This window comes from Diachasma alloeum, unplaced genomic scaffold (assembly GCF_001412515.2).
Source record: "Diachasma alloeum isolate Michigan unplaced genomic scaffold, Dall2.0 Dall_scaffold_00466, whole genome shotgun sequence".
Lineage (NCBI taxonomy): Eukaryota > Metazoa > Arthropoda > Insecta > Hymenoptera > Braconidae > Diachasma > Diachasma alloeum.
In genome coordinates this window covers 21,364-34,861 of record NW_021680599.1, presented here as the reverse complement: position 1 = coordinate 34,861, position 13,498 = coordinate 21,364, and the positions used below count along the sequence as shown (strand labels likewise).

General features: G+C 37.0%; 2 protein-coding genes across 3 annotated transcripts in view; one reads left to right on the top strand and one right to left on the bottom strand.

Annotated features, from left to right (window-relative positions):
- Window positions 1-6,986, top strand: part of LOC107042444 (iron-sulfur cluster assembly enzyme ISCU, mitochondrial) — a 50,739-nt gene extending 43,753 nt beyond the window's left edge. The window contains exon 4 of the mRNA XM_015263491.2: window positions 6,779-6,986. Coding sequence (XP_015118977.1) covers window positions 6,779-6,855 — 77 coding nt within the window. The 3' untranslated portion in view covers window positions 6,856-6,986. The remainder of the gene's footprint in view (window positions 1-6,778) is intronic.
- Window positions 6,876-11,848, bottom strand: LOC107042441 (myotubularin-related protein 6). 2 transcript variants are annotated; one of them, XM_015263488.1, is made up of 4 exons: window positions 11,510-11,848; window positions 11,142-11,261; window positions 7,663-9,381; window positions 6,876-7,275 (listed from the first exon to the last, which is right to left on the bottom strand). In XM_015263488.1, exons 1-4 carry the CDS (start codon window positions 11,531-11,533, stop codon window positions 7,129-7,131), a joined length of 2,010 nt encoding a protein of 669 aa, XP_015118974.1. In that variant the 5' UTR covers window positions 11,534-11,848; the 3' UTR covers window positions 6,876-7,128. The 2 variants fall into 2 exon arrangements, with proteins under 2 accessions (XP_015118974.1, XP_015118975.1); XM_015263489.1 differs by having other exon boundaries at window positions 11,142-11,255.
- Between the last annotated feature and the right edge of the window lie 1,650 nt (window positions 11,849-13,498).

Genomic DNA, 13,498 nt, shown 5'->3' with positions numbered 1-13,498 from the left:
CCTTCAGACCCCGCTTCATTCCTTAATGATAATTAGGAGCAGAGATACGATTTTTTAATTAGCGGGCGAGTTGTCGGGAGTCACTGCGCCGAGAAACCATTGAGTTTTTCATAGCGCCGCGACTTTCGTCGCAGTTTTCATTTTTTTATTTCAGAGATTAAGGAATGAAACGTGGGTTGAAGGATGGGAAATTAAATTCTCCAGCAAACAGCATTGGTTTCATTCCTTAATGTTAATTAGGAGCAGAGATACGATTTTTTAATTAGCGGGCGAGTTGTCGGGAGTCACTGCGCCGAGAAACCATTGAGTTTTTCATAGCGCCGCGACTTTCGTCGCAGTTTTCATTTTTTTATTTCAGAGATTAAGGAATGAAACGTGGGTTGAAGGATGGGAAATTAAATTCTCCAGCAAACAGCATTGGTTTCATTCCTTAATGTTAATTAGGAGCAGAGATACGATTTTTTAATTAGCGGGCGAGTTGTCGGGAGTCACTGCGCCGAGAAACCATTGAGTTTTTCATAGCGCCGCGACTTTCGTCGCAGTTTTTATTTTTTTATTACAGAGATTAAGGAATGAAAGGGGGGTTGAAGGATTGGAAATTTAATTCTCCATCGAACAGCATTGGTTTTAGTCCTTAATGTTAATTAGAAGCAGAGATACGATTTTTTAATTAGCGGGCGAGTTGTCGGGAGTCACTGCGCCGAGAAACCATTAGGTTTTTCATAGCGCCGCGACTTTCGTCGCAGTTTTTATTTTTTTATTACAGAGATTAAGGGATGAAACGGGGGTTGATGGATGGGGAATTTAATTCTCCATCGAACAGCATTGGTTTCATTCCTTAATATTAATTAGGAGAAAAGAGACGATTTTTTAATTAGCGGGCGAATTAATGGGGAGTCACTCTGCGCCGAGAAACCATTGGGTTTCTTATAGCGCCGTGACTTTCGTCGCAATATTAATTTTTTTATTGCAGAGATTAAGTGATGAAACGGGGGTTGATGGATGGGCAATTTAATTCTCCATTGAACAGTCTTTGTTTCATCCCTTAATATTAATTAGTCGGCGAATAAATCAACTGAAAAACATAAAGTAAACATTGAGTACAAGGAGGACAAAAACCCCCCTCCGAACCTGTCCCTGTCACAGCGGGACTGCTACTGCCGAGTTACTCACGCACCCGATTCACATTTACCGACAATTCGACCGGGACGCCGCCTTTCCCGTGGGGTACCAACTAACATTTTTGGAGTCAGTCAAACCCCCCGATCCGGGCCTCTACTCAGGTCTATCCTCTTTGTTCTTCTCAGTCGGTCAAAATTTTTCTTGGTCGATACGCTACCGCGTACCTCAATTTAGGGAAAAAATAGAAAATCAGCAACATCTCGAAAACTTTGTATGAACGGATATATATATTTTGATTGATCTAGATAGAAGACATCGAGATGAGTATTTGGAAAAAAAAATGAAATCGGTCAAGTAATTTTGGAAATATTGACCAATATAGTTTTATACAAAAAGTTCAATATCTCAGGAACTACTGGACCGATCGGGCTGTAATTGTGCATCAAACTTGAGTTTAATAGTACCTAGATGGGTCAATATTTCACGTCCATATCAATGAATTTTCCCGTATTAATGTTATATTTTCTAAAAATGGTAACCCAAAAACTGAACTATCAGACCCGGTCATACAGATATTTTCTAAAACCCTCATTTCTTCATGTTTCATACCATTCTACATAATTTCCAGGCAAAATTAGAGAATGTCAAAATCCGACAAATACCATGCTTCCATTCGGAAGCAAAAACTATTCATTCTATTTCAAGTTTTTTTCAAAATATTCGTCTTGATGTGTCCTATCTAGTTCTTTCCACATATATATACCCGTTCCTACAAATTTTACGAGACATTGGCGTTTTTCTATTTTTTTTGTCTGAAAGTTGCTTTGACTTTCCATTACATGAGTGAAGGATGTAGTATAGTTCCAAATTTTGCGAACTCATTAGTATCATCAAATTGCACTCCTGTGTAAAATTTCACACTGCAGTTGACGTAAAAAACGTTTTTCGGATAAAATGACATATCGTCGTTCTATCATTGATTTTCACATGGAAACATTTCTTAAAAATGGGGTCATTTAGATATGCCTATCCCACTGTATACAATCGAAATTGACTTCTCAATTTTAGAAGGTCAAACGTTTCGAGGAAACGTTGTAACGAGATTTTCTCGTTACGGGTTGAAATCCCCTTAAAAAGATAAGTGAACTCTCAAAATTGTTGAAGAGAGATAAGTAGTGACACCTAGAAGCGGCTGAAGAAAGCCGCGACTAGGTGAGATAAACCACAAACCAATGAAAGACCTAAGGCATAGCGGTTATGGGTGAAACCGCGACCCCTGGAGGTCTGGAGGGCATACTAGACTATCGCCGTATTAGAATTCGCCCAGCTGTGATGTCTTGACGCTGATTTTCATGGTTGGTAGCATTGATCAGCCATCTTTGTCCGCGATATTCAAATTAATATTAAAAATTAATTAAATAACGTAAAATCTTTAAATAATGAGAAAAGTCGAGAATGAAAAGGACAATGAACAAGGGACGAAAAACAACTTCGCAGGCGTGAGAAAAACCGTTGCCGGAAATAATAAATGTCAAGTACTTGAGTTTACTTCGTAAATTTACAGCTCTCCAAAATTCCTCACAACAATACTTTTCTTGAAATTCTGAAATATAGAGAGAAAATCAACTCGACGGTTACGGTCGTAAAATTGTTAAATCTCGGTTCTGAGATATTTAGAAAGTTTCTCTGATTCACGTGTTCCACACGTGTTGAGTGTTGAGTTCTCCTTTGTTCATTGTATCGCGGAGCTGAAGGGCCTGAGACCCCTCAAGAGGGAATACTGTTGACGTCACACGCTCCCCTTTCTCCCTCTTTCGCTTCCCGATTTCTCTTTTAAGTTACCCCTCTTCCCTTTACTCCGGGCCAAGATTGCGCGCGCAACTTTTGGTCTAGTGGGGGTGTATGGACCCAACCCTTAGATTTTCAGTTTGAGATAGAGACAGTCCCATCGTGGCTGTTGTTCCGACAACTGTTCCAGCTTCTCTCTTCGATTAGTTTTTCTTAGTTTTCCATAAAAGTTTTATCAAGTGTATTTGTCTACCAAAGATTTCAAGCTTAAATTAGAAGTTTGAAATAAATAGTGTTAATGTGCTCTCCTAAGCACTAGTGTTTTGATTTATTCTGGAATACACCTTCAACCCATTTATTCAAAAAATGAACGAGTCAACATCGATGGAGTCCTCATCAGAGGTTTAGCGGCTAACGGATCCACATTTCGAAGTTTGGCGCTCGTTATTTCAAAAAGGCGCCACTGTCCTCCTAGTAACATTGATAGGACATAACACAGCATGTGCTAGGCGAAATGGGGCCGACGTACAGGCCATCCAACTGGGCGATTCTATAGGCTATGTCGGAGTAGGCTAGGGACTAACGTCCAGGTGAAAGGACTGGTACCTCCGTGATCCCGTCGGGTTGATTGGTGGGGATAGGGAAACGGAATGACCTATCGTCGCCGAGATATCCAGACTAGGAGGCAAGGCCCTAGTAAGATTCCGGTGCAGTCGAACGTGGTCGAACGCGAGCGCTTGAACCGAGAGGTTGGGATAATCTCTCGGCGTGCTGGATGGTGGAATGGCTGAAGAAGCCAGGATAAGGAGTTTCGGACTCCACGTCGCCTCGGTGAATAATCGTTGGCGGCGAACGTAGGGGGATGCTCCTGCATCCCCCACTAGTAAAAAAGGAGTTATGTCGGCACACGAAGTGACGACTTTGTTGTTTCCGGCGTCATCCGGCTCGGCGAACCAAATGCCGAGCACGTGGGCCCGTGGGTCTGGAGTAGAGATCGTCCTCCTGTCGACCCGACCATGTGCCGACATTTGAGTACCCGGAGACGGTGACGAGCGATAACCCAAGCGGTAACTGGTGGCCGAGAGTGTGAGTGGTCGCGAAGTGGGTAACAGTGTTCCACTTTGGTCAGATCAGCCTCTCGGCGTCCCAGGCTCTGAGTAGTCCCGGCTGATTCGCATTTAGCTCTGAAAACTCCCTCGAGTCGAAATACTCGGGAGGAGAATGAACACTGGCAGAGTCGAAAGATTCTCCAGAAGGTCAGGAATTCATTTCATTATGGAAAGTTATGCCGCAAGGTATAATACCCGGCTTGCAAAGGCTCGTGAGGATGTGGCGGTAATACTCCTGGTGGACCTCGCCCACTCTACCGTATCACGCTGATGTTAGCAAGGCAACCCATTGTCCAGCCAAAAGTCCTCTGAGTGGACGAGTTTGCCTCAGAGGCCGGTTTTCGTCGAACCTCCCGTGAAGGTGAAAAAGCCAAATAAAGCAACAAGTAACAGTCACATGCCTTCTGACAGGAAGGCTCGGCCCCTGCTTGTAAAGATTTATAAAAAATTTCTGAAAAATTCGCACACACATCCGGACATACATGCACACATTTTCTAAAACCGTCTTGTCCTCACGTTTTATGACATTCTACGGCATTCCCAGGCGAAATTAGAAAATCGTCAAAATCAAAGTCTTTGAGTCCTTGCAGTTTTGAATGAACACCCTAAAAAAAGTATGTCTCAAAGTCCTTGAATTGACAAAAAACAAGTGGATATCTCGATTTTTGCACACGTTAGCGCGCGTACAAGGATTTTAATGAAAAAAAAAACTGAAAAAGGGGAATATCTCGAACACTTTATATGAACAGATATAGATGTTTTAATTGATCTCGGTAGAGGACACCGAGACGAATATTTTGAACAAAAAATGAGTGGAATCATTTGCAATGTTTTAAAGATATTCAGCATAATAGCTTTTCAGAAAAAGTTGAATATCTCGGAAACTACTGGTGCGATTGAGCCCATCTTCAATAGGAACCTTTTTTATCACAGGAGAAAGATTCTGTCCAAATTTTAAGTTGATATCTCGATTTTTGCACACGTTAGCGCGCGTACAAGGATTTTAATGAAAAAATAGAAAAGGGGAAATATCTCAAAAACTTTGTATGGAAGGGTATATATGTTTTTGTTGATCTAGGTAGACATCGAGACGAATACTTTGAAAAAAAAATCTACATCGGTCCAATAAATTTAAAAATATTCGTGAAAAACGATTTAAACACGAATCGCTTTATCTCAAAAACTACTTGACCGATCGGGCTGAAATTGTGCACAGCGTTAGTCCTCATTAAGACCTATAATCTGCCAAGTTTTCAAATTTTCTTGAATTATTTTAGCCACTTAATTGCTCAATTTTCTAAAAATTGATCATCGGGAAGATGGCGGTGGGCATATTCACATACAGACGTGGTCGCCAAACTTCGTATTTTTACGCTTCAGACTATTCTACATCATTTCCAATGAAAATTAGAGAATGTGAAAATCGGACCATTACAAAGCTTCCATTCGGAAGCAAAAATTAATGAGTGAGATGTGAGATGTTCACTGCCACATACTCGCTCCCCCCTGCTTGTTTTCACCTTATAGTGAATTTGACGTCCCGTAATCCGCGTAAAAGTTGGAATGAACCCCATAAAATTTTGGCTACTAATCAGTATTATCGGGTCTCACTTCTGTGCAAAATTTTGGGTCGATCGATTCAGTACATCATAGAGCATCATAGGCATAGAGCCATTTATCTAAAAATCGTTTTTCTAAAAAATGACACATCGTCACTTTATCGACTTTTGCGTGTGGATAATTAAAAAAATCATTCAACATTAAATTATGCTCATTTATATTTTATATCATATTGTTAAATATTAGTCGGTTTCATAATAAATGAATGTTTATTGAAGATTTTGTGGCGAAAAAAATAAAATGAAATACAAAAAGGCGTGACGCGTCCGCAAAATAGGATTAAAGATAAAAGAATAATAGTGTTTGCAATGCTAATTAATCTCAACTACCCTTTATGATTGATACTATTAAAGAAAACATTTTAAAAAAAAGAGTAAAAAATTCATAAATGAAAAAAAATGGAGCATAAAAATCAAATATTCACTAATTGTGTTAAAGATAATATCCATCAGATGAAGTCGGGAAATTGAATAGGAATTGCCTATTCTCATTTTTGAAAGTGGAATTACTACGGATCCATTCGAAAGCTTATTATCAATGGAATTGGTAGAAAACAAAAAGACATGAACAACGCATGAATAACACACGGAATAACACATGAAGAAACAGTCACATGGCTTCTGTCGAATAGTTCTACCCTGCTTGTTTTTACATTTTTACATTAGCGAACGTGCGCTTCGCGCACGTTACTAAATTAATTTGTACTATTTTATTTTATTTTGTTTTCTTTTCATTTCCATCTTTACGATTAAATTAATTTAATTTTATCCATTTTTATTCTTAGTATAAATATATTTTTCACTTAATTCCCAAGTTACAACATTGAATGAAAAGGAATTCTGTTAAATATTAATGAAAAGTGTTTTTTTGTGATCAAGAAATCCTTTTGTACGTTTTGATTCGTTTTGATCCGCTTTACCCCTTTTCATACCTCGAAAAATGTTAGTTTGTTATTTTCCCCTATAACTCATAAACTATAACTATGGTCTCTACGACGCCCGATAATTTCCAAATTTCACCTCGGTCTTCTCTCTAATTATTAAAAATGAAATGTAGCAATTAAAATGAAATTAGTTGTAATATCGTGTGGAACGCATTTTGAATGATGATACAAAATTCGAATAATTTGCTATTTTCAGTGCTTGCTGAGGATGCAATAAAGGCAGCGCTTTCCGACTATCGAATAAAACAGCAGGAGAAGAAAGATACAAAATAAAGTCAGAAAACTCAATCTAGTACGAGAATAACACTAAAAGTTTTGCGAGTTATATATTCCAGAAATTATAGAATATGTACACGCCCATATTTTATTCTGTATAAAGGCGATTAAATTCTATCAACAAGAAATGCTGTATTCAGATGAAATTCTTTATTATACAAGTTTTCTGAAGTAGTCGTAATAGGTTTTGCACGTGCGAATGAGGAATTAAAACCTCGGTCTTCTGTTGTCTTCAGACATTGACGGTTTTCTAATAAATGCGTAAATTCTTCAAGAAGGACCATGGGGTGAAGACTGGGAGCACGTTTTGCACATTGGTACAGCACGTTGAGACGAATGCCCCGGTAAAGATGTAAATGTATCTTTGTCTGACATACAACGAATGCAGAACACATTTCCGCATGACCAACAGTGATTCTGGAAAAATAATGTCAAAAAACATCAGTTATCATTAATGTGATTGTAAAATAATTGTTATGTTCGGAGAAAATTGACAGGTTGCTGGGAAATCATCCACTCTGAAAATTCATTCAGTGGTTTTTGCTACAATTGCGAATGCAAAACAAAAAGATTTATTATTTTTAAGATTAATTATAGTTATAATTATCAATTTTATAAATATTTTCAATGAGGAAGGACAAATTATTCTTTGATAATTTAAATGAAATTCTTTGAATTCATTGGAAATAAAGTCAAAACAATTTGGTAAATCTAAGAATGGAAGTATTAGTTCCTATTTTTCTCTTTTTTGATTTTCAATTATATCAACTGAATAAATGAATAGTCTTCATATTCGCCAAATACCTTTTTTGTGAAAGCATCAAAAGTAATAGGACACGTGCACTGCTCCACCTTACTGCTAGATTTCCACTCGACAGCAACAGTCTTCATCTCAGCCTCAATCTCCTCCAATGTAACCTTGATTTTCTCCAATTCTACTTGACTCAACTCCTTGTCTACAATGACCCTATCCCCCTCTAAACTAAACTTATCCTTATCGTAATTGCACTTTGATTCAGAATTATGCTTTGCACTCTTACTCATGCCAAGTCCATTGATCCTCTTAATAAGATACTTCACATGATCCTCTAAACTCGACGTGTGATTATAAACAGTCAACAAAAAATCTTCACCAGTCTCCCTCGCATGTATCCCATTTTCAAATCTGAAATACATGCCCCTCCAAAGTTCAATAGACTGTGGTGATAAATTCGGTTCAAGCACCTTATTACACTCATCTTTGTACTTATTGCAAGCGTAAAGAGGATTAATAAACTCATGTATTTGCGTGGCAATGTCTCCCCAGAGTGATTTGGTCCTCTCAGACAATTTAAGTATACATCTCTCCCTTTCACTATTCCCTACGAAGGTCCCGTGCTCGCAACTGTGCACGTTATCATGCAGAGTCAACAGAAAATACTCATTAAACTGGAACATGTAAGGATATTGTCGATAAAGCTGATAAGTTGCATCAATGAACTGTGTAAAAATAGGAGCTAATTCTTTAGGATCTCCCGTTATATGTCCACATCTATCAGTAAACTTATGACCAAATGCAAGCCAGTCCTTTTCGACTAGCGCCTGAAAACCTTGGATAGTCCTGTAGAAAGGGTCTAGGAGTAGCGCAGCAATGGAACAGACTTGAGCGGTTCTATCCCAACCATCACTACAGTGAACCACCACAGTAATTCCATTCGAAATGGCTTTTGCAATAAACCAGCCTGTTTCTAAAATTGATCTGATATGTTTGAGCCATCCACTGTTCTCCAATCCACTCAAAAATGCAGACATTGATGTTGTTCTCTGGAGTTCCATTAATTTCGCTAAGCTGGTTCTCATAACATGAATGTTCTCTATACCGAAGAATCGAAATTTGATGTTGTCGTAGAAATTTTCGTTTTCGTAACCTTTCCCTGCTGCTCTATTAGCCATTGCATTTATCCTGGGCCTTGTGTCCACTACGTACATAAATTTTGAAGTGGAATTTGTGCAGGAGATGTGATAGAGCATTTGCTCATCCTCTGGGCATCGAGCGTTGAAGCCTGAGAGAGGCTGGCTACAACGACAGATTGCCGCTTTGTTAGAGTGAAGGTAAGTCAACACTGGGAGTCTTCCTTTGCTTCTGAACTTTGCTGAGCCTAATAAAATATTATTTGTACAGGTTGAGGGAACGTAGATGTAATGAGGATAAGTATCACAAAGTTGGTAGTTTGAGTTTAGATAGGAGAGTGCCCACTCGCCGTTGGGAAGGCCTTGGCGTTGGTACTCAGACTGGATGTCGAAAAGGCTCCAACCATCAGATTTGCTTCGGGAGTTGCGAGCTCGGTGGGCGGTGAAGCAGTAGAGATCCTCGATTTTTGAAGGAGAGGAGAGACGTGTGAGAGTGATGTATATGTCATGGCAGTCACGCTCTTTCGTTATTATGAAGATTATTGTTAGGAAGTGCTTGCAGCGAATGTGGAGCGGAGATCCTGCAGTAGTAAGGGGTTGTTTCTCAATGGACGCTATATGGGTATTTAAAACCTGTCGTGGAGAAGAATATTAAATGATTAATTTCAGTATGAACTAGCGAATGGCCGCTTCGCGTTTAATTTATACTGTGTTATTTTATTTTACTTTCTTTCCATTTCCATCTTCACAATTAGATTAATTTAATTTTATTCATTCTTATTGTTATTATATATATTTTTGTTCCTTAATTCACAAGTTACAACATTGAATGAAGAGAAATTCTCCATAAATTACGCGAGAATACAAATCGACAAACAATTTTCGATAATCATACCTAAAATTTTTCATTTCTTTCTTTTTCTTTAAATTAATTAGTACCAATGATCTGAAAATGTGAACGAATATGAATATTTTACATCCCTTTGATCTCATTTCAATGAAACCGAAGAAGGAAATTGCAATGAGCGATCGATCATCATCAATCAGTATCAATAAAATGAAAAAATCTATTTTTCTATGGCTTTTCGAAATTTTTCAAATTGTTTTTTTCTTCTTAAACAATGAAGGGAGATTAACATTTTTAATTCCGGTGATCATATTCCGTTCACAGAAACAGGAAATACCGAAAATGTAGGGAAGGAAAATCAGAAATAAATTTTCAAAATCGATTTTTGAATCTTGAAAATTTCAAAACGTTTCTTTTTAATAATGAAGAAAAACAAATGTATTTTCTTTCTATTATCTAATTCTGATGGAAGAAAGTGAAAAACGGAAGAGAAACGAGATCAACAGGAAAACCGAATTTTTAATTTTTGAATGTCTAGGGAAAATTTTAAAGTTGATATATTTTTTCGAATAATGAACCAATACCCATAAATTCAATTCCTATCCTCACATTTTCATAGAATACATAGAAAAAATAGCAAAAAATTCAAATCGGCGATGAAAAATTTTATCAAATTATTATTATGTAATTTGTCATACATATTCATAGATCCGAAGGAAACTTTGCAAAATGAAATTTGAGAATAACCTGCCGTTGACAATTCTAACGTACAATACGCTAGTTTATTAATTTCCCTATTGAATCTTGATGATTCTGAACGTACTTGTCGCAATTCTATTTGGTATTGTCCAATTCATGCCGTCAAATTTAGTGTTCTATGGAGTGATGAAATATTTTCACTCAAAACTTAACTCTGAAATGATTAATTATTCATTAGAATTCAATAATTAATCCGTTTATTTTGCAATGATTGTCAACGTGTTTAGCCAGAATTGTTGCATATTTATTGGGTTTGTAGCTCACATCTCATATTTAATACATAACGGCTTGAGGGATTTATACTTATGAAAAGTTGTGCTGGAGACAATGGTTGGGCGCAGATTTGATAACAGTTTTGTCACAATATGTAAGTTTTGTAACAAATTTAATAACAATTTTAAACCAATATGTACTCTCAAACAACATTTCTTTTTAAAATTATGATTCAATAAAAAAATTTAACAAAAAGCTGAAACTTTTCCAACAATTGGAAAACATGATTTTTTTTCACCAAATTTCGGCGATGCATATCTGCAAAATAATGCGGTCAACGGCCTTGAAATTTTCATCATTATTTCTTAATGAATCCAACAATAAATGATTTAATTTTGGAATCTTCCACACAAATTTCTCACAAAGTAGAGATTATTGAGGAGATTCTTTAATTATATATATATATATATATATATATATATATATATATATATATNATATATATATATATATATATATATATATATATATATATATATATATATATATATTTAATTATATTTTTATTCCATACCCAAATCTGTTTTTTTCCAGCCGGATCCGTGAAAATAAAGTGAGTTGCAGTGAGATACAGAGTACCAACCAAATGATTATTACTGTACCTATCCACCATTCTCACATTTTCCACCTGAAACTCCAATTAATCCATAACAATCAATTCGATGGTGAGACTGAAACTAGCGGGATTCCGGTGAATCTGAGCAATACTTAGAGGTATACAAACCTCTACGAGGTTCACATGATTTTTTCAATATAAACCTGTAAAATATTTTTACACACCTGTAGAAATAATGGAGAAATCGAATATGTTGCTACTGACCATCCCGCTAGTGTCATATTTGTCAACAATCATCAAAGATAATCTCAAAATCTGCATCTTACCTTTCCAGTTTTTATCTTATCCATTTTTTTTAAATTTCTCCCAAAATATTAATTATATCAAGATCCTAACATATGCTAACTAACTAAAATACTGGTATTCACTCCAATCACCTGAGAACAATTGAATGAAAAACCACTTCATAACCTTCAAGCCTTTATGAGCTACAGTTTAATATTTCCGCATAATAAAATTGATTTATCCAAAATGATAGTTTTTATCAGTGTTCCCTGATAAACCAGGGTATTGTCATGTATAAAGTAGCGAATAGAGAAGGCAGAGGTCGAACAGCAGCAATCGTCTTGACAGATGACAGCCGTGACAATGTACCTACACGTGCAGAAATGAATAACAGACGCATGCAAATTAGATTGAAACACATACGTACCTCACGCGACTCATTGTTACGTCGTTGGCCGTTCGTAACTAGGTGGCGTTGCGCACCTGGCGGTCAATTTAAATTCCAATATGATCAGATTAATTCGATTGATAATTTAATTATTTTATTCTTATTGATACTGCGTAGCTGAACACGTGTGCTCTGGCGGACAATGGCATCTCTTTTAAAAATCCAATTACAGAGTTCTTATTCATGAGAGAAATAGGATAAACAAAGTAAGAGAGAAAGTATAAACAGAGTTAATATAAATATTGGACGACTGTTGATTTTCTGACGTCGCCATAAACACCATAAAATTCAAACGTGAACCACTCTAGAAAACAAATCTCAAACAAGACTCCCATTGTGTCTTTGTGTTTCGCCTGAGAACGTCATTGTTTGCCGGGCCCACGTGCGTCTTAAAATCTAGAAATAAGTGGGGGTGGCTGGCGACGGTTGACTGCGTCCTAGTTTCGCCCAGCAACTCCCCACCACTTTTTGAGTTTAGCATGTAAAACCTTTAAATGATATTAGAGAGAAAGAAAATGCGTGCGCAATACGCATGGAGTGGGAGTTATGGGANATTGGACGACTGTTGATTTTCTGACGTCGCCATAAACACCATAAAATTCAAACGTGAACCACTCTAGAAAAATCTTAAACAAGACTCCCATTGTGTCTTTGTGTTTCGTCTGAGAACGTCATTGTTTGACGGGCCACGTGCGTCTTAAAATCTAGAAATAAGTGGGGGTGGCTGGCGACGGTTGACTGCGTCCTAGTTTCGCCCAGCAACTCCCCACCACTTTTTGAGTTTAGCATGTAAAACCTTTAAATGATATTAGAGAGAAAGAAAATGCGTGCGCAATACGCATGGAGTGGGAGTTATGGGATCCTCCGGAGGGCAGTTTTTGGATAAGTTTCATTAGTTCGACGAGTCCCTCTTTAGAGATCAGATCTTCTAGTTAAAATCATATTCAGAGTCTTGTAATATTATTAAGTAAATGATTAAGTGAATAAATAGTTTACGTGCTCTCCCGAAGCACTCAGTGTTTTGATTTATGAAGATTGAATAAACCCTCATCCCAATTGACATCGAAATCAAGGATTTATAAATTATTCATTGGATTGGACTTCGTTGGATTGCCCATCCGGGTTTCAGCTGTGAAACGTTAGATCCGATCAATTAGCCCCTCATGTATAGATATTCCAAATTTTCATTTTTTTCCTCATTGAAGTAGTTTTGAAAAAAATTGCGGGCTAATAAAAAACATTTGCTAGTTAGTACTTTTTTTAAAATAAATTTTTGAAAAAACCTCTGAAAAAAAAGGCGTTATCCCCTCTATTTCATTATTTCCAAAAAATTTTATCACCAATCGATAGTACATTGTTTGAAGATTTTTGCGAGTTAAGAAAAAATCGTCAATGTAATCCTATTATTGTGGAAATTAACAATTCCAATTTCAACTGAAAACCAGAGTTGATGACCAGAGTTTGTAACAGAGATGTCAGACAAGATATGAATGTTTTTTTTGGCTCAAATGAAAGAGTGGCTCGAAAAATGGCGTGCTAGGACCTCTAAAGATGGTTTTGAACCAGGGGAGACTCCTAGACC